The sequence below is a fragment of the Sycon ciliatum genome, chromosome 8 (genome assembly GCF_964019385.1).
Source record: "Sycon ciliatum chromosome 8, ocSycCili1.1, whole genome shotgun sequence".
Taxonomy (NCBI): Eukaryota; Metazoa; Porifera; class Calcarea; order Leucosolenida; family Sycettidae; genus Sycon; species Sycon ciliatum.
In genome coordinates, this window is record NC_088650.1 from 19,523,641 (window position 1) to 19,543,439 (window position 19,799).

The following is a 19,799-nucleotide window of genomic DNA, read 5'->3' on the forward strand; positions in this document are numbered from 1 at the left end:
GTATTAAATGTAAACTAGAAGAAGAAAACGCATGGGAACGAGTTACGAAGCAACTATCCACGACTGTAACAAGATAATAAGCAGTCAGGACGTGCAGCAACAGGGCACAAAACTGACAGGCTACTGAGACGTTCAACGACCTAAGACCTTATCTTGTTACAGTCGTGGATAGTTGCTTCATAACTCGTTCCCAAGAGCAATGGATGTTTCACAAATCGATGCATGTACTTTCCAACCTCCTCATTCCTTTTTTAATTAAATAAACCCCATTACAAATCCCATACGGACACGTGACAAAACACAGGTCAGCGTCTCGGGCCGGAATTTTTACCTACAGGCTACACACACCCCTCCTTACCAGTTACCAATGCCATGTTGTTCTACAGCCTCCAGCAAGAGCAACTCCTCATCAGCACCCCAGTCATTCACCAGCACTGGGAACGTACAGTTGTCCTAGCACACACACCGAGCCAGGTGCAAGCGCAAACAACGGACACAATGTAACCAAAAACAGGAGATAAGTACATGTTCAGTAGAACTGCTCACTGACTGGTCAGTTCGAGCACTCTGGCAAGGTACGTTCGGGCCTGGTTTAAATCCGGCTTTGGAAAATTTTATTTTTCATTGCTACATGTATCAGGTTCGGCCTCATTTCCTCTGCGCTGCGCTGATGAGTTCACAACGGACGAAACAGTTCTGTCCGCTGATTGAGTGTAGAGTAAAACCTGTGTTTGCCGGACCCTGTACCAAGCGCAATCCAGTACTGACCGGGCAAATTTCCATGCACCAAATGCACCAAAGTGCTGTGGATCAAACGTGCATCCCTGGGTCAAGCGGACTCCTGTCATATAAGAACAGTTTTCGCTGCACCAAGGGCGTTAAGTTGATTTTACTGTACAGGCAGAATCTTGACTAATAGTATGCTTGGTTTCAAAACCAACCAATGCTAGTCCAAACCAACCCGGTAGTTAATCAGTTGAGCTGGCTCAGGCTACTTCGCCGAGCAAGCAGGCTAATCCGACCGAACTATGACAAAGAGTATGCCCATGCTAATGACAACCATCGACAGCCCATACGGCATAGTGCTACACTGTGCTACATAGTGCAAGCCTGCAATCGTCTCCTCGGCTTACCAGTACGGTGAAGTCATGATGTTTCTTATGATTGCCGAGTTCAGCACCGCTTGAGAAACACTGTCCAAACACATAGACACCGAATACCAAAGCAACCACAGGCATTAGAAATTCACACGATAACATGCCAGAACTCAGTCCAAGAAAGAAAGAAAGAAAGAGAGAGTGGGGGCTGGATTACATGCTTCGTGATCGACTAGCAAATCAAACCAGGCTACATGTAGTCCAACCCAGTGACATTGTGCAGTTTGGTAAGTCCGCCAGCTCCAGCAAGTAGTGTGGCCCTGCCTAGGCTATAGAGGTGTGCGACTACATCGTCGTTTGGGGTGTTTCGTATGGAGTGGCGCCACAAACTCTGGTTTGCCACACCATATAAAGAGCATACATTGGCACACCATAATATAAAGAGTATACATTGGCACACCATATAAAGAGCATAGAGTGCAACTCTGATAAGACCTATTGTAAGTCTACACATTTTCGGCGCATTCAAACTTCGGCCTGCCAGGGCTAAAACCCATTTCGGCTGCATCAAATGTTCGGCCTGTACTGCTGCCACCTGTATACCGTACTTCCCCACATATAAGCACATGGGCTTATAAGTGAAAATTTGCTACAAAAAAGATTTTTTGATGTGTGAACCTGTTCGCGTAGAAGCCCATGCGCTTATGTGTGCAATAAAGGTTTGTCTGTATCCTAAACAACGATGCTATCACAATGCTTAGCAGTATATTCAGCTCCCGGGTGTTCCACCAATAGTGTTCACATATAAGCGCATGCGCTTATAATTGGGGGGTGCGCTTATGTCCGGACATAAGCACATGCGCTTATAGTTATATGTGCGGAAGTACGGTACACTGTCACATTGAACCTTGCAAAACAAAATTTCGGCCGCAACAAATTTTCGCCCCAACATGACCAGGCCGAAAATAAATATGCGCTGAATATTTGTAGACTTACAGTTCTCCAACAGGTAACAGGAAAGTGGTCTTGGTATACAACTGTACTTCTTATACCAACATACTACAGTACGGATCACTACACAAATGCTCCGAACAATGTCCGTACTTATAAGCAAGCGTACGAGTAATGAGTGTGTGTGTCTTATGAGAGTACACGTACTATTAGCGAGTTCCACCGTACAAAGATTACATTTGTGTAACCTCTATATGTGTGTAACCTCTATAGCGGCCAAGCAGCTGATAATTGGTAAACCACCAGACAAGCTACGCACACGCCGTGCTAAGAGAAATGCAATACTCCAAGAGCAAAGCACCAACCTTGCCGCTTGATTTCGAAATGCTTCGCTACTCCAGGCAAATTTAGAAATACACACAGAATACTAGGTATTCCATTCAACATGTAACTGGAACTAATTGGTTTACTAGTAATTTCCCCAAGGTCCGTCTACATTCTACGTGCATCGTCTTCATGCACACCCACACCACCCACACACACACCATACACACACACACACACCTCAAACCTCAGACTTGCCCATCGCGGAAGCGATGATAGCGAACAGCTATGTTAGACATAGCAACTTGTGCTGGGATTACACCATTCAACAGCTTGCAAGGCTGATGAATTGACCGCCACTAATTTTAGCCTGGTATCCACCACACAGCTGATTGAAGCAGCTTTTTCTGGCCAGTGAATCCCTATTTCTCATTTTTTTCATTTTTTTCATTTTTTCCATTTTTTCCTTTTTACACACGCACACACCACACCACAATACTCCGGCATACACTGGCTGTTGGTAACCACCCAGGAGAATGAAAGAAGAACTAGGAGAATGAGAAAGAGAAGAAAGACGTGTGCGACCGTAATCGTCGGGAATTGAACCCGCAACCTCTCGATTGGAAATCGACTGCACATACCACTGCACCATATGGGACACACACACACACACACACACACAGGTACACACACAGGTGCACACAAGAACCGCACACATATCCGCATGTACGTCCCCAACTATATACACTAATGAATAACATAGTGCATGCATACATTGATACATCAAACTAACACACATACACATACGCACGCAATGCGTACGCACACAACGCGCACATGACAGCACATACACAAACGCGCGCACAAGCGAATACTGACAAGTCATCCTAGTGCGAAGTACAGTATCTCAGCACTCAGCTGACCTGCAAACACAAGTCGAAATCCGCGCAAACGGAGCATGCGATGTGGATAAGGGCGGTCAAATCGGTGCCACAGTTGTTGCAATGGACTATTGCTTGCCCTACGCCAAGCGACGCAAGTTCCGTTCCAACCGACATTGTTCTTCCATAGAGTTGTCCCCAGCCTGGCACGACAGCCAGCTAACCATAGTCCATGGTTCCTGCTAGAAGAAAAGCTGGGTAGCTAGTACTAGTAAACAAAGCTTTGGCCCATCAGTTTTCAAACGAAGGGAAAAAATGTTGGCATTTGATTCTTTGAACCGCTTGTTGGTGTTTTAACTTTTGGGGGAGTTTGGCTTCTTTGACTGACATGGCCTATATATGGTACAGCGTATGCGTGCGTACAAAAATGCTTCGCGTCATCTACATTTGTAGTATCAAGACTACAAGAGTACATAACCCCCCTACATAACCCCCCGGGGGTTATGTACTCTTGGTAGTATGATGTACGTCATCTTTCCGTTTCACACAAAAATTAATCATGAAAACACAGAGAACAGAAATGCACATCGCGATCGCGATATCGGCCGATCGATCGCGCGCAGTGTAGAGTACTAGTACGTACGTGTACGTGTAGACTGTAGAGTCTACATGGTGCGGCCGGCGCGGGCAAAGCCGTACACGTACAGCACAGACACGTACACCAGAGTCCAGATCTGCTCGCACGCGGCACGGGCACCGCGCGCGCGCGCGCGCGCAGAGCCTGCAGTCCATTTCAAAACTATACCGTATACCGAGGCGGTGAGGGTCCGTAGATCTACGTACACGCGTAGATCTACCTAGGCAAAAACCGTTATGCCAGCATCTATACCACATAAAATCTGTGATCACTTTGTGCATAAATTTTTCCAAATAATCGTCTGTTATCCAATCGTTTAGAAACTACATGAGAGCAATTGAGAGCAATTGTGGAGCGGACCTGAGCAGTATTCCGAAAACTATTCTCAAAAAGTTCCAGCCAAATTTGAAATATTTCAAAAACCCTACGCGTCTATAGTTTTGAAATGGACTGTAGGGGACTATCAGACTACACTACACTACAGTCGACTCTTGCCTTGGTAGCATACATGTACATCATTACATGAATCACTGAAGAGTATTGGGGGGGGGGGGGGGTAATACTCTTGATACAATCATGTACAGTGTTATCAAGACTTGTAGAGAGCAAAATGTTTATGGACTCTTGGTGTGCGCTCATAACCATGAAAGGCATGATTGTATCCTTCTTCAATACCCGTATTATCTCTAATATACAAGTAAGCACAGTCTCCAATAATAGCACGTCTCCAATAATAGAACACCTTGGGGCAGCATTCAAAAATAAAGTGCTCAGTCTCCATTATAAGCACACTGTGTAAATTCATTATCTGTACCGGCGAAAAAAAAACCTAAAATGTGTGTGTCTGACATGAATTTGGCCATGGCAACATGCCTATGAAATGAGGTTGAAATAATAATGGAACAGTCTCCAATAACGGAACGTCTCCATTAATAGCACGGGGCGGAGGTCACATTGAAAAAATAATGGACCGTGCTTATATTAGAGATAATACGGTAATCATTTTTAACCCTACTGAAAAGTCAGAGATCAATCATTATTCTTCTAGATACATGTACGACTCTTGGTGTCACGCATCATTATTCTTCTAGATACGACTCTTGGTGTCACGCATCCGATTATTCTGATTATGCGCGCCGTAAAATATACGGTATCCTGGAACAAGACATCATTGTGAACAAGAGTTGACTCTTGGTAGCATCAGGAATACCAGTACACGACTCTCAACTACAGTCATGGCCAAAGCAATCCGAGTCACGACTGGGCACGAGTTCATTTCAAGTACATGGACTGGTACACGGTCCAAAAACCTGAACGGATCCCAGAGCCGCAGCGGCCTAATACGCCTTGGCGCTGCTTTCCGAACATTGGTTCAAGGGATTTCTTTGCCGGTCATTATCGGAGACTCCCTCGGGTTGAAACCTGTGGTGACTGATCCATTATCATACATGATCGTGCACCGTTGGCAAACTACATTATCATGTCTACCTGCATGATCTGTAGCTTCTCTCTCAGGCATAATTGACAGCACTGTGTGATACTTGAGTACTGATGGTGCACGGTGGTGCCTGCGGGGGGATTGGGCCAACCATTGCTGTGCTCGTTGTTCTTGTGCCGCTTTAGGCATGCCTTTCCAAACATACTTCAATAGTTCCGGCTGTAGTCTTCTCCAGCCACTCGTGCCTCAACGTTGATGTCGTCAGATGGGCAGCACGTCTCCGGCTTCTTGGATGGTGGAACCGTAAGGTCTAGGTGTTCTTCCTGTTCTTTTTCGGGTGTGGGTCAGTAAGTCGGTAAGTCCCGTTCTTTTTGCCAGATGAGCACACAATCCCCGGGACATGTACAGTGTAGTTGCTTTGTAGACCGTCACTGACGAGACATCGGATTTGGCAGTTTTCGTCCACTGAGCCCGGCGCACTGCGCTTCGTACTCCCTAGGGGCAGTAGGCCGTAGCCAGAATGAGATGTGGACCGGCCATGGCTACCGTGAGTTGAATACAACGAGTATGCTGAAGCCAATGGGAACTTCGACTTTGGTTCATGACTTGATCCAAGGCGGGTAGCAGAGGGATCAGAAGGTTGTGAACTTTCTAAACCTGGCAATTGAAGTTGCCCCAATCGTCATCATATCACCATCAATTCATACCATCGTTTCTTGAACTTCTTTCTACCTCCATGCTTCCACACTATAGCGACGGACGTCGTCGTTGTCGTCACCCTCGAGACGTTTCAGCCTGTCAAATAATTCAAAAGTTATACTCTGAGATGCCAGAACCACGGAGGTGCTTCACTGAGCAGCAAATCCATTGCAATTCCAAGAATGCCACTGCGGCCGCACTGGTCCATTCATACTCATACTATACTGTCATAGGAGCTAGGCTGCTGTCCACTGTGCTGTTACTGTGTTAGTTTGAGGAAGGCATTGCATGCAGGACTGTACTACCGACCGTAATTTTACAACTAGACAACAGTACGAAAGACATCATTCTGGAGATGCAAGAGCTAAATAGAGCCAACGTCAACGACAAGCTAAACTTGAACTGGTAGACTGCGGAGAGGAGTATACTCCATGATTCCAAGGTCCGTAGCCAGTCTTGAACAGTTCAAGCAGAGGCAAGCTCGCTGATGTGAACAGGCGACAGAGCTCGAGTTGTGCGTAACGTTTCGCCGATCAGGTGGGTAGCTTGACCTGTTTGGACAGTGGAGATGTTTACGTGGTCTGCACCATGTGCGGTATACCGGTAGTATCCCGCTGAACTGCAACGCCAAGTCTTGTCTTTACTTGCGTATTGTACTGTAGCTGTACCGCATACCGTCAGTCGTCACAGACGCTTCTTGCAGCATGATAGATTTAGCGCATAACGACAGGGATTTACGCAAGCAGCGCAGGCTAGGCTGGGTAGGGTAGGAGTGGGGAAGGACGGTAGGTCTACACCTGGTACAAAGCAGCAGTAACAGAACGATACACGTAACCCGTTCCTTTGTGGGTGCGTAACCCGTTCCTAAAATAGTTGCGACCGAACTGGAAAGTTATCATAGGGTCAAGGCCGCGTCGAGTCCGTAGTGACTGGCAGATCAACTACAACTACAAGTACAAGTAGCTGCTCGAATGGATGCAAACACGGGACGACGTCTATCTCCGGCACCAGCTGCAACTCGACTGCCTGCAATCAGTACAGCGACAGGACACGGCCACAGCCGACAACCAGGGAAGCGTTTCTCACAGAGCAGTTCCGCGGTTGTGCCAAGTGGTGAAGGTGTGAGCAACCATCGTCAGTCGCCGTATGGCCTCAGCTATTCGACGGACCCGGCGCAGCAGACAGCCGGAGAGGTCGTCAGTCTGAGCTCTCGGCGTGCACACGATGCACGGACGGCAGCTGGCCAGTCTTCAATGCCGATCAGCGGTGCTTCCGGCAGCGGCAAGGCGGATATCCAGATACAGTTGGTCAGTGGTAGTGGTGGCGGCGAAGGAGGACACGTTGTCGTCATGGCGGACGATTCCGGCAAAGCTGCGGCCACACGCATGCAAGCCAGGCTGATGGCAGATAGGATGGCCCATCAAGAATCTATGCTCAAGGTGAGGATACGAAATTAACGGAAATCTAGTAGTGTGTGCTCGCCTGATGCTGGACATGTCGATACGAGAAGAATGAGAGTCTTTCCTCGATTAGCACTGCCCGGATGATTAGTTCGGTAATGTGTTGACGTGTTCCGTGGTGTGCATTATGTGCACCAGCAGCGAGTTGTAGCGTGTTGGGAGATGACAGGTTGCGCTGCTGCGTCGGTAGACCATGCACTCAGGGTATGGCTTCACTCCTGGACTGCCCTGTCGTCCTACACTGCATACAGGCTACACTGGTATTATGATTATCTAGACTACAGCTCAGTGCGCCAGATGTATCCAAGCATTATACTTTATGGTCTTGGCCAATTATTTGGGGTGAACTGGTCTCGCCTCAATTACACCATAATTATGTTGCCTAGGCCATGGATCACATACATGTAGAACTGACGAATCTGGACAGGTACTATCTGTTCTAGTGTCCCCTGGGGAGGTTAGGACTCCCTTGAGAAAAGCGGCACGCTCACACACCACTTGAACATACACAATCCAACCCAACTTCACCATCTCCCAAATGCCGGTTAACACTTCCCGTTGATCATCTTACATTATACAAGACGAACGCTCACACGCCAATACGACTGATGAACACAAGACAACCCAACTCCCCCCGTCGCCCAAAGAGAGGCAAACTAGCCAGTGCCAGTCTGAAAAACTTCCCTAAGAGCTTTCCTAAGAAGAAAGATCATCTTACAAGATCCCTTTGACACTCATGGCTGTGACTATGCTTGTCTTATTATTATTCACACATATCCGCCGGATGAGTACGCTTGGCCCATGCACCATGGGGACCCACGAATACAAACCAGCATATGTTCCCTCGGCAATACAAGCAAGCAAGCAAGCAAAGATAAATGAGAGCCCAGGCAGCGAAAACAAAGCGAAGAGAGATGAGGACATAGGCAATAATAATTGGCTTCCACATGTACATGTGTTTTATACACACAAGTCGTCGAGCAATGTTGGATGAATGGACTATAGTACAACGTATTTATAATGATTATGGTGTTATCATTCTTTGCATGTAGCGTTTACTGGAGAGAGGGTATCGGATACAGCAGGATCTGGAGAAGAGCCATGAGGAAATGAAGGACGGGTTTCGCTTCGGTAAGAAGCAGCGCGATTCCCTCTACGAGCACGTTCGCACAACGTCGGAGTTACTGACCTACATGGTGCAGCAGTCTGATGATTTCCGGTGAGTCAGTGCCGCCGTCTAGAGTACCCTGTAGAATAGCAGTGTAGGGGCTGTGCAATGACATCGTTATTTGAGGCGTGAGTAGTATATCACCAATACATATTTCAGTGATTTCCCACTCGATACAAAACGTGTACAGAGCGATGATGTAATGCGTGTAACATCTCTGCCTTTACCGTAAAAGTCCGGAAATAAGTAACAGCCCTAAATTAATACCCCGTTTATCCTTTTGACTTTGTTGAAGTCAACGGTTAAGCCCGATAAATATATTGCCCGATAAGCATACTGAGAATGAAGTTGAAGACACCACTGCAGCTGTACTTATGGTATTTACCACCATATTTATCAACGATAAGCATACTGCCCGAAAAAGTACCGGTACGGTTCGCACATGCAACACGTAGCATGCACATGTACATGAACAAGCACGAACAATATAAAAGTCTGATCAGAGTACGAACTAAGTGAGCTCCACTCACTGTGACTCACTATCATCATAGACCCTGTACTATATACGGCAAGTCAAGATGTCGTCGCAAGCTGTTGCAATGGGGAAGTGATTCTCTCCTTTTTTTGTTGTTCAGTAAGCACATCACACTATTTTCAGTGCTTAGCCGACTGGGTACTGGGCTACAGTGTAGCCTATGGTTGGTATGAATGCCCAACTGATAGTGTAGACTCTGAGCAGATGTGCCCTGCATGAACCAAACCATTACTGAGGTGCACTAACTCTGGCGAACAAGATAGGACCTTACAGTGGTACATGCACACACGCACATATCAGGTATATACTTATAATGGTGAGTGTACATGCGTATCGCGTGTCCAGGAAACACCTCAAAAGCCTGGAGGAGCGCATGTGCGATCATGGTGACTCCATTCGACAGCTGGACAAGAATGTCCACATCCTGGCACTGGAGACACGGCGCAGGGCTGAGCTCATCGAAATGGATGTTGAACGACTAATAAAGGACCAGGCCGCAGCAGGTGAGAGGTAACCGTATACACATCCAATGTGCACCACTGCCCCTCTGAGCCCTGGACTGTCCCAGGAAAATGCAAGGGTATACATGTACATGTAATTGTTGACCTAATGACTGAGGCAAATGTGTTGCCAGCAGATATAGCACTGTGACACGCATGCCGATCTCTAGTAGCAAGCTTGGACTGACAAACCCCGGATACCAGGTTCAAGTGCTGCCTTGAAGTGGAAGGATTTTTGCTGCGACCTACAGTTAATTGAGAGACGATGGCTTGACATGACTGAGGCCGGAAACATGGATGAAGTGAATGGGATTTTTCGACCATTGACCACATTGTGGTGGCTCTGATCTACTCACCTCCTGCAGCTTAGGAGGCTACACAGGGGCATAGCTCGCACATCTGTGGTGTGCTGGCTATGTACCACCAGCAGCCTCATAGCTGCCGTTTTGCCTATGTAGTGCCTATGACGGCCATTTGCTGGTGTGTGTTGTATTATGATGTAATGCATTACGTAGCCATGCAAGAGCATGCGCGAGATACGCATCTCGCAGCTGCCTACTTTCATGCAGCATCCTTTAGATGTCGTGGTTCTTATGATTTGCCTACAATGGCCAAGTGAGAATATAATCCTATCGTAAACAACTAACTTGTTTACCCCGAAACATGGTGTCAGAAGTGGGATTCGAACCCACGCCGCATCGTCACATACGGGACGTCAGACGAGGACCATGATCTCAACATGCACCAGATGATGGTTCGCTGCGAACAATCTGGTCTCAAGTTGAACCCAGACAAATGCCGCATCAAAGAGCACAAGATCAAGTTCTTCGGCATCATCTGCAGCGCTGACGGAATACAGCCCGACCCGAAGAAGGTCTCAGCGCTGAAGCAGATGGAGCACCCCGAGAACGAGGACGAGCTCCAGACGTTCCTCGGGCTAGTCACGTACATGAGCCCGTTCATACCGAATGCCAGCACACTGACCGCGCACCTGCGTGAGCTGACCAAGCCAGATACACCGTTCGCCTGGACAGACAGCCACCAGCGCACCTTCGACAAGGTCAAGGCCGCCATTTCGACAGAGGTAACGCTCAGTTACTTTGACCCAGGCAAGGCAACGACACTACAAGTCGACGCTTCCATGAAAGGTCTCGGCGCCACTCTGCTGCAGGACGACAAGCCTGTTGCATTCGCCAGCAAGAAGCTTACCGAGACGGAGTCTCGCTACGCCAATATTGAGCGTGAGCTCTTAGCTGTCGTATACGGGTGTGAAAGATTCCACACCTACCTATTCGGTCAGTCATTCACAGTAGAATCCGACCACAAGCCGCTGGAGTCAATCAAGCTCAAGCACCTCCGCGCAGCCCCGCCGCGTCTACAGCGCATGCTGCTGAAGCTGCAGCCGTACGACATGACCATCAAGTACCGCCCCGGAAAGGACATTCCGATCGCAGACGCGCTATCCCGACTGTCGCCAGAGGAAACAGAGCCAATTGAGGACCTCGACGTCAGTGTACACGCCGTGTTCCCGCAATTCAGCGATGCAGCGATGACGAGGATCCGCGAGGAGTCGGCTAAAGACGCCGAGATGTCAGCACTGAAGGAGATGATCTTCAGTGGCTGGCCATCAGAGAGGAGCGCGGTGCCGGCAATTCTGCTCCCGTACTGGAATTTCCGCGACGAGATGAGCACCGAGGACGGTCTCATCCTGAAGAGCAGTCGCGTCCTGATTCCCCCGCCAATGAGGGGGAAATCCTCAGCAAGCTGCACGCCAGCCACCAAGGCATAGAGAAGACCAAGCTGCGAGCCAGAACGTCCGTCTTCTGGAAGGACATCAACAAGGATATCGAAGCAACTGTCTCATCTTGCACGACGTGCCAGCGCCACCAGAGCAGTCAAGCCAAGGAACCACTGATGCAGCCCGATATTCCGCCAAGGGCATGGCACACCTTAGGCACGGACCTGTTCTACCTCGGCGGGTCAGAATACCTCATTGCCGCCGACTACTACTCCAAGTACTTTATCACCCGGAAGCTGCCTGCCGGACAAGCGACCAGCAGGGCCATCATCCAGCACCTCAAGGAGATTTTCGGTGAGCACGGCATCCCAGCCGTGCTGAAGTCGGACAACGGGCCGCAATACAGCAGCCATCTGTTCGCGGAGTTTGCTGCCGAATATGGATTCCGCCACAGTACGTCGTCGCCACATCACCCGCAGAGTAACGGGTTTATCGAATCGCAAGTCAAGATCGCTAAGAGAGCTCTCGAGAAGGCAAGGGAGAGCGGGACCGACCCGCACTTAGCACTGCTGTGCATTCGCGCCACCCCAGTGTGCCAGGGCTTACCGTCGCCGGCCGAGATGCTGTTCGGTCGTCAGGTACAGGACAACCTGCCTCGCAAACACCAGCGCGACACTCGGGACGAGGCCATCCGACAGAAGCTCGAGGAACGGCAGGACCAGCAGAAAGTACACCATGACCAGCGAGCGCAGTCTCTCCGCCCCCTAGTTCCTGGTCAGCACGTCGGCATCCGCAGCCCGACCACGCACCTGTGGGAACCTGGTATCGTAACCCAGTCTGTCAACGGGCCACGGTCATACATGGTGCAGCCTGACCATGGGACAGAAGTGCGGCGCAACCGTACCCACCTCAGAGAGAGGCGGGTCCACTTCCCGCCGGATGCCAGTCTCGCAGGCCCTCAGCCGTCGAGTGACGTGCCGTCGCCGTGGAGCGACGTTAGCCAGTCTCAGCCGCCGTCACCGTGTGACGTCAGCCAGCCTGCTGAACCTGCCACCCAGCTGTATCGAACACGGTCTGGCCGCGCAGTCGCACCCAGGTCAATCCTGGATGTGTAGGGCCAGAGAGGCCTCATGGACCTGTTCGCTTATGTCACAGTAGCTGAGGTGCCATTGTTATATTGTACATAGAGCTATTGTTGGATACTATGTCTCTGTATTGTTAGCACGCCGTCGTGTGCCATTCATGATTGTTACCTTGTACATAGAGCTATTGTTGGATGTTATGTTCTATATTGTGAACACGCCGTCATATACGTACGGTATGTTATGTAGGTTGTTAAACTCCTTTATGACGAAGGGGATGTTGTATTATGATGTAATGCATTACGTAGCCATGCAAGAGCATGCGCGAGATACGCATCTCGCAGCTGCCTACTTTCATGCAGCATCCTTTAGATGTCGTGGTTCTTATGATTTGCCTACAATGGCCAAGTGAGAATATAATCCTATCGTAAACAACTAACTTGTTTACCCCGAAACAGTGTGATGACCGAACTACGCTGACTATACCAGGGCCGGAGGAAGGAGTTTGGGAGTGGTCGGGCAAACCTTTGAGGGGGGTCCGGGGGACGTCCCCCGGGAGAAATATTTAAAATTTACGTGAAATAGAGCGAATTTGGGCATCTCTGAGGGCATGTTCGATTGGTAGGATCGGGATCCCGATCCACTGGATTTGCATCCTTCGGATTTGGATCCGGTCAACCCTCCTCGGGGAGCAGGGTTGACCGGATCCAACGGATCCAAATGTGACCTTTGTGCGTATATGGCGGGTAAAAATCATTTTTGTACACATTGTGGTACGCACACGTGGATGGAGATAGAGCTTGTTGACTTTTTGCACGACGCACGGGATGAGTACGATGTTCACCCTTTTGGGTGCCTTGTGAGCGCCATTTTCAATATGGCAACAGTCAAGGTCCAAAATAAAGTGTTCAGTTGAATCTGAAGGATCCGAGGGATCTGAGATCTGGATCCCGATCCCGATCCTTACCAATCGAACATGCCCTGAGGCTCCAGAAAATGCAGAAAATTATAGTGAAATAACACAAACACAACTTTTTTTTAATCCATATCAGCCATACAGTGCCGGTCACGGAGTCCTGAGCTACATGTACTTCGAAGCACATCACACGTCAGCAATACAGTCGAGTCATGTACCTCTGGATTTTTTTACACCGGTTTTGCACGAATCACATGGACCATCCAGCTGGGAAAGTGGTCCGGCCATGGCCGGACCAGCCTGACCGGTTCCGCCGGCCCTGTATACACAAGCTACGTGCCTGCTTTAGGACCTGCGTAGGCTGCGTCTTGATCATTGAGGGTGGTGGCCGGCTCCTACGAATGCGGAAATTTCGTCTGACTGGGTCTCATGCAAGTCGTGAATTTCTTGAAGATTTATCTTGAAGCACTGAATTGCAAAATGAATAGCTGCACAGGTACCGTTTACGTACAGCATTGGCACATGGTGCAATCATTTCTGAACATCGCTCGGAGTCACGGGAGAAACACGTTTTCCAGACTGCATAGCCGATCGGGATGGGCCAAGTGAGTTGGTATTTCATGAAAAGTCCAAAGGTTGTGCCATGGTGTGCAACATCACCAATGACAGAAACTAGCTATAGTAAAACTTGGTTTAAGCGACCACCCCACGGTCCAAGCAAAAGCGGTCGTTAAAGCCAGGTGGTCTTTAGAACCAGGCCCCGCAGTGTCTGTGTAGAACTTTCGGTGCATGGAAAAACGGTCGTTAAGAGCAGGTGGTCGCTAAACCCAGAGGTCGCTTACACCAGGTTTTGCAGTACTTCGAAGTACTTTTGAATCATGGCTTGCTATTATGAGTTATCTGGACCATAATAATGATGATAGTGCTGGTGGGACAACGCTTTATGCCGGCTCGTTTGTCTTTAGGAGAGGCGGTGTTCAACAACCGGGAGAATGCAAAGAAGGACAAGCAGATAGTGGAGACGGCACTGTCTTTCTTGCAGGAGAGGGTAAGTCACTTTGATAAGTGTTCTTAAGTGTTGCAGATTGCCTCTTGTCTCTCCATGCATCTGTCTGTCTTGCCAGAATGTAGGATTGGCACCATATTCACACGAATATGGGTCGCGTATGACTTACGGCTGCACATCCCATTTTCAGGACAGGTTTTCATCATTCTTGTTTCTCTGCAGTTTGATTTGTATGTCACAGGTTGCACTCAATTTTAAGGCTTGCTCCCCTCCCATTGGTTTTGAAGCAAAGTGTAGACTGCTGCAACCTATGTGCCAATGATGCTATTTGGGGAAATGGTGGTAGATTAGTGGCATGGTTGGAGTAAAATAGATAATTGACTTGGCTCACGGTGAAGTCTCCGGTGCTCCTCCCGTGGAGACTATGTAATGTGCCCGGCCTCGATGTGTGGACTGAACCGTAAATGGAATGAGTTGCTCACCCTTGGTGCCTTGTACTAATCACGAGAGTTGACTACAGCTGAAGACTATTCTTTTTGAAACCAAATCACACATGTAAGACTTCCAAACTCCTCACCACTACATGCGCTGAATGGCTGACCTTGCTAATCACATGAGCAACACCACTGGACTACAGGGCACCAGAACAGTAGCAGTAGTGGGTCTAGGTCACGGTCTCATTGAATCAACCACTGTAGTTGAGTGCTACATTGCACCCTGCTTCATAACAACTTCGGTTTGCCCCTTCCTGGTGTTGTACTGTTCTTGTGTAGCTCAAAGCTGTCGATAAAGGCTTACAGAGTGCAGAGGAACAGCTCGAGGAAGGCTTGCGTCGCCAGCAAACATGTGTTGAGCGTGTCTTGACAACGACAGATGAAAAATGTAGATCTCTGTCCGCAGATATGCAGTCAGCACTGATGGAGACGCAGAATTTTAACATTGTGGAGCGTGATCGGCTACGTGAGAAGGTGAGACAGACTGTGCAATTCCTTTGTCTGGATTTTTTGCTGAAGTGCACATTGTTGCAAGATGTATGTGTGAATCTGTACGTGTGTGTGTGTGTGTGTGCGTGTGCGTGTGCGTGTGCGTGTGTGTGTGTGTGTGTGTAACTGTGCTTGAAGGGGACGGTTGCACTTTTTGTAGCTCCGTTTTATCTGAGTTTTCAGTCGGTCCTCTTACTAGTCTTAGGCCACGGGGTGGCTCTGGGTCCACCAGAGTCGCCCCTGGCGTGTTTCTGAATTTGCTGGGGCGAGGGTTCCGCGACGCGGTCGCCAGGGCAGTGTCTTTTCTGTCACGACCGTTGTCGTCCTCGTCTCTCCATTCGCGGTGGTGTAGCTGACCCCCGAATGGTTTCAAACTGCGAAGCTCGGAGTACAGTGGTGGCAGAGGCATGACCTATGAGTGGAGACGGTTGCTGGAGATGGATGGTGATGCAGGGAGAAGAGTTACGCTGCCTAACGACGGGTTGGAAATTGTTTGATCCTGCAATTTCAGTTCGAGCACGGTGGACTTCTAGACGATGTGTCCTCATGGCTGTTTTCAACGCTTGGCCTATCGCTGATATCCCTGCGTGGAATGTTCTTCCAGTGGAGTCCAGGTGGGACTTCGGGTGCTCACACTCCATCACCTGGTTGATTATTTCGGAACTGCAATAATACAGGTTCAAATAATTATTGTTTCCTTTTTGTGCGTATCTCTTGTCATCTCTCTTTTCTATACGTCGCACACCAGATGTACTACTATCGCTGTCTTTCTCCTGCTATCTCTCTCTGCTTGCTGTTTTTTGTTTTTGTTGCCACTGCCCCTCATCATACCCATGCTTGGGTGGAGGGCGGCGTGACCCGTTAGGGTAGCTGTCAATACAGTACAGTACAGTGTGTGTGTGTGTGTGTGTGTGTGTGTGTGTGTGTGTGTGTGTGTGTGTGTGTGTGTGTGTGTGTGTGTGTGTGTGTGTGTGTGTGTGTGTGTGTGTGTGTGTGTGTGTGTGTGTGTGTGTGTGTGTGTGTGTGTGTAAGGTGAAGGCCGTGACGGTCCCAGAGTTTTGGGGATTTCAGGGGTGTCGGCCGTTGGTCGGTTCAATAGCCAATCGAGTCATCTTTCCAAGATTCCTTTAGAGTCTCTCTCCCTTCTCCCTGGGAGACCCACGTGACCAGTTTTGGCAGTGAGCAACAAGTACAAGTACAAGTGTGTGTGCGAGTGGTGTGTGTGTGGGGGGGGGGGGGGCATGCGTGCGTGCGTACGTGTGTGTGTGTGTGCATGTATGTGTGCATGTACATGTGTGTGTGTGCATGCATGCGTACGTTAAGTGCCGGTGCTAGGTGAAACATAAGCCCTAGAGCTAACTTAGGCCAGTGTTTGAACTTAGTTAGTGTGAATGCCCCCATTGGACAGTAGATGCGCTTGCGCAGCTCGGAGCTCTCCCGTAATAGTCATTCCACTTTCCTATCACTTATTTGTTCATAAACCTGTGATATGTAACTTGTACTTTAGAAAGGTGACTTCCACATGCCAGCATTTTGTGTTGTGATGATGTTACCCCGTAGTGTATGCATGTGCAAAGCATACATAGTGTTTGTAGGGTTGAGACCTAGACTGGTTGGTTTTCAACTAGAACCACTGACTGAGTAGCTGATATGCAACATGATGAGGTCGCCCAACCACAGTACAGTCAGACCTCGCTTATCCGGATCCCTCGCCATCCGGAAGAAAATCGCTGGTTACCGATGTGCATCATACGTTACGCATACAACATAACCGAACCTCGCGATCCGCATACCGGTGCATGATTTTGTGTACAAACTGGTCGAAATATGGACAAGAAGCTTCGTTGCATCCGGTTGCACGTAGCTTGCAGAAGCTAGAATCAGGGAGTTGTACAAACAAATGAGGTCCTTGACCTGCTGGATGTATGTGGATAGCACTCAGTTGCATGCACTTGTCATTTTTCTCGCTTGTTTTTACATATTGTGCACGCTAGTTGTACTGTATAGGACCCAGAGTCATGTATGTACGATGCTGCCCATTTTGATGTGCCACATGCATGTACAGTATGTGTGTTCAGTTATCCGGTTCCCTCGCCTATCCGGATATTTTTGTGGAAAACGGATGTGTGCCGTTAAGCGAGGTCTGACCGTATCATATTGCAAGAGTTTACATGCCACCAACTATTGTGCCATGACTCATTTTAGGGACATGCAACATGCATGGCCATTTCTCCTGATTGTCTGACACATGGTGCTGGTAAAAGTAGTGAACCTAGTTATTAGTTGTTTAAAACTTGTCCTGCATCTATTACCGGATCGGAACTGAAGTATTTGTTCAAAAGCACATTATTCTGCATCTGCCCTAGTCCAGTAACTCTTTATGCTCTGCTACGCCACGGTGTGTGTGTGTGTGTGTGTGTGTGTGTGTGTGGTGTGTGTGTGTGTGTGTGTGTATGTGTGCGTGCATGTCTGTGCACGTGTCTGTGCATGCATGTGTATGGTTGTGTGTGTATTGTGTAGGTGATTGCACAACTTGAGGACCACGAGGCAAAGCTGCAGCAGCGCATGAAGACCATGGAGACGACCGTGCATGATGTGTTTGAGCGCTTCCAGAGTCAGATGCATGCCGAGTTTGCAGCGACACGTGACTTCCGCGACACCCTGCAGCACCAGCTTGATGGCCACAAGCACTGGCAGGAAACGACTCTGAAGGAGTACGAAAAGAACTGCGCCAGCACGTTAGAACAGGCGCAGCGCAGCCTTGAGTCAATGCGCGGTATGCTTAACGCCCGGGAGGCTGTGCTGCGCGAGGAGCTGAGGAGAGAGTGGGACGCCATCGCAAAGAGCTTGATGGTGGTGTAGACTTGAAGCTGCATTACGCCCTAGAATAACCCGAGGTTGATTTTTCCTTATCAAGCTGGCCTTGCAACAATCGCCCGCACAAGTATATCTCGCATGGTCACCTGGCATTGGTCCTGTTAATCTTGGCGGAGGGAAGTTGATGGTTATCAACTCTATCCGCAGTTGGTGATTGGTGACACATGGGTCATCTGTAACACTCACAAGTCAGCGCTATCTTCAATTATAGCCGAAGGACGCCAGTTTAGCAAGAGGATTCGTTTCATCTGCATTACACTGTGATACTTGATCGGTTTCTCAGCCACGGTGCCACTTGTCTGACACCCTGCCGGAGTGCTAGCTCTGTAGCCAAGGATGCCCCAGTGTGCTGCCTCTCGACCTGACCCGCCACTGGCCATGTGCTGAGTACGCAGTTGCAACATCGCCATATGATCATGTATGCGATGGAACCTCCAGTCCTACTGCGCCATGGCTTCAATGGAGCTGAACGACTGCCGTGCTTATTCGGAGCATTCCTGGCTTATCAGCTTCTACATCCACCTTCACTGCACAAGTACTGGTGACAATTGATTTACGAGAAGATTATCTCTGCCTGCCTCACGCCCTCTCTCTATCAGTGTGCACTCGGTGTGCGGTGAATTCCGATACATTGTGTGCCGTGACCATGCAGTATGGCGGCATTCGATCATTTAACTTCAACAAACACAACCGGTCAGGGGAGGAATGGAAATAGATTCATTGGGACCATTCCTGCTTTATAATAGTTACATACCCAGTTTTTTTAAGTCTTGAGGTTTAATAATTATTATTCTATTTATTTTTTTATAAGATCCCGAATACCAGTGTAACAGTGTTTCCAGTGCAGTGAATGGATATGTCCGCTTTTGTCAAATATTTGAAGCTTGTGATTGTTTGTTTCTCACTGGATGATAGTGTCCCAAGGACATTGATAAAATACTTCGCCTTCAAGGTGTAAGCTGGTATGGCAAATAGAGCCCGTCTGGCATCTCTTCATGTTTGGCCGTGACCAAAGTCTGCTAGGATCACCGGACCCGTATTGAAGGGCAATGGCATTCTTTATACGGTCGTGGCAAGGGGAAATGTGGACCGATGCACACCGTCAGCGCCCATCACATAATGTGAGCGCACAAACGCACCGTGCACACACAAACCCACACGCATACAAGGTGATATCAAAATCGTCTTGCTTCACTTATCCTATTAGAAGAGTGTGTATCGTGCCGGATTTTACGTGCCGCAAATGATTTGGGCTGGTGATGTGCTTCCAGACTTGAGCTGGATGGACTACTTGTAGCGTGTGCGCCCTGTGAGTGTGGATCCCCAGCACAATACTCAAGTGTCATTTTTCTCACATTTCTCTTCCTGTCCCCTTCACCGCCCCGGTTCATTAGACACTTACCGGTACCTCTTTTTGTGTGACAAGTGACCATGGCGACTCCGAGCACTGAATGCCATCAACTAACTAACTTACTATGCATCACTGATAGGCAATGACTATTTTGCT

General features: G+C 48.7%; 2 protein-coding genes across 3 annotated transcripts in view; one reads left to right on the forward strand and one right to left on the reverse strand.

Annotated features, from left to right (window-relative positions):
- The window catches only part of LOC135822237 (transcriptional adapter 2-beta-like), a 27,374-nt gene extending 23,756 nt beyond the window's left edge, over nucleotides 1-3,618 (reverse strand). For both annotated transcript variants that reach the window (XM_065334961.1, XM_065334960.1), the window contains exons 1-3: nucleotides 3,296-3,618; nucleotides 1,134-1,193; nucleotides 359-453 (exon numbers count right to left, since the gene is read on the reverse strand). In XM_065334961.1, the coding sequence (XP_065191033.1) occupies nucleotides 359-453; nucleotides 1,134-1,193; nucleotides 3,296-3,430 (290 nt within the window). In that variant the 5' untranslated portion in view covers nucleotides 3,431-3,618. The remainder of the gene's footprint in view (nucleotides 1-358; nucleotides 454-1,133; nucleotides 1,194-3,295) is intronic.
- Nucleotides 3,619-6,303: 2,685 nt separating this feature from the next.
- LOC135822239 (uncharacterized) lies at nucleotides 6,304-19,288 on the forward strand. The gene is made up of 6 exons (XM_065334963.1): nucleotides 6,304-7,466; nucleotides 8,540-8,706; nucleotides 9,536-9,693; nucleotides 14,392-14,474; nucleotides 15,206-15,400; nucleotides 17,936-19,288. The coding sequence occupies exons 1-6, from the start codon at nucleotides 6,999-7,001 to the stop codon at nucleotides 18,275-18,277; spliced, it is 1,413 nt and encodes a 470-aa protein (XP_065191035.1). The 5' UTR covers nucleotides 6,304-6,998; the 3' UTR covers nucleotides 18,278-19,288.
- The last annotated feature ends 511 nt before the right edge of the window (nucleotides 19,289-19,799 follow it).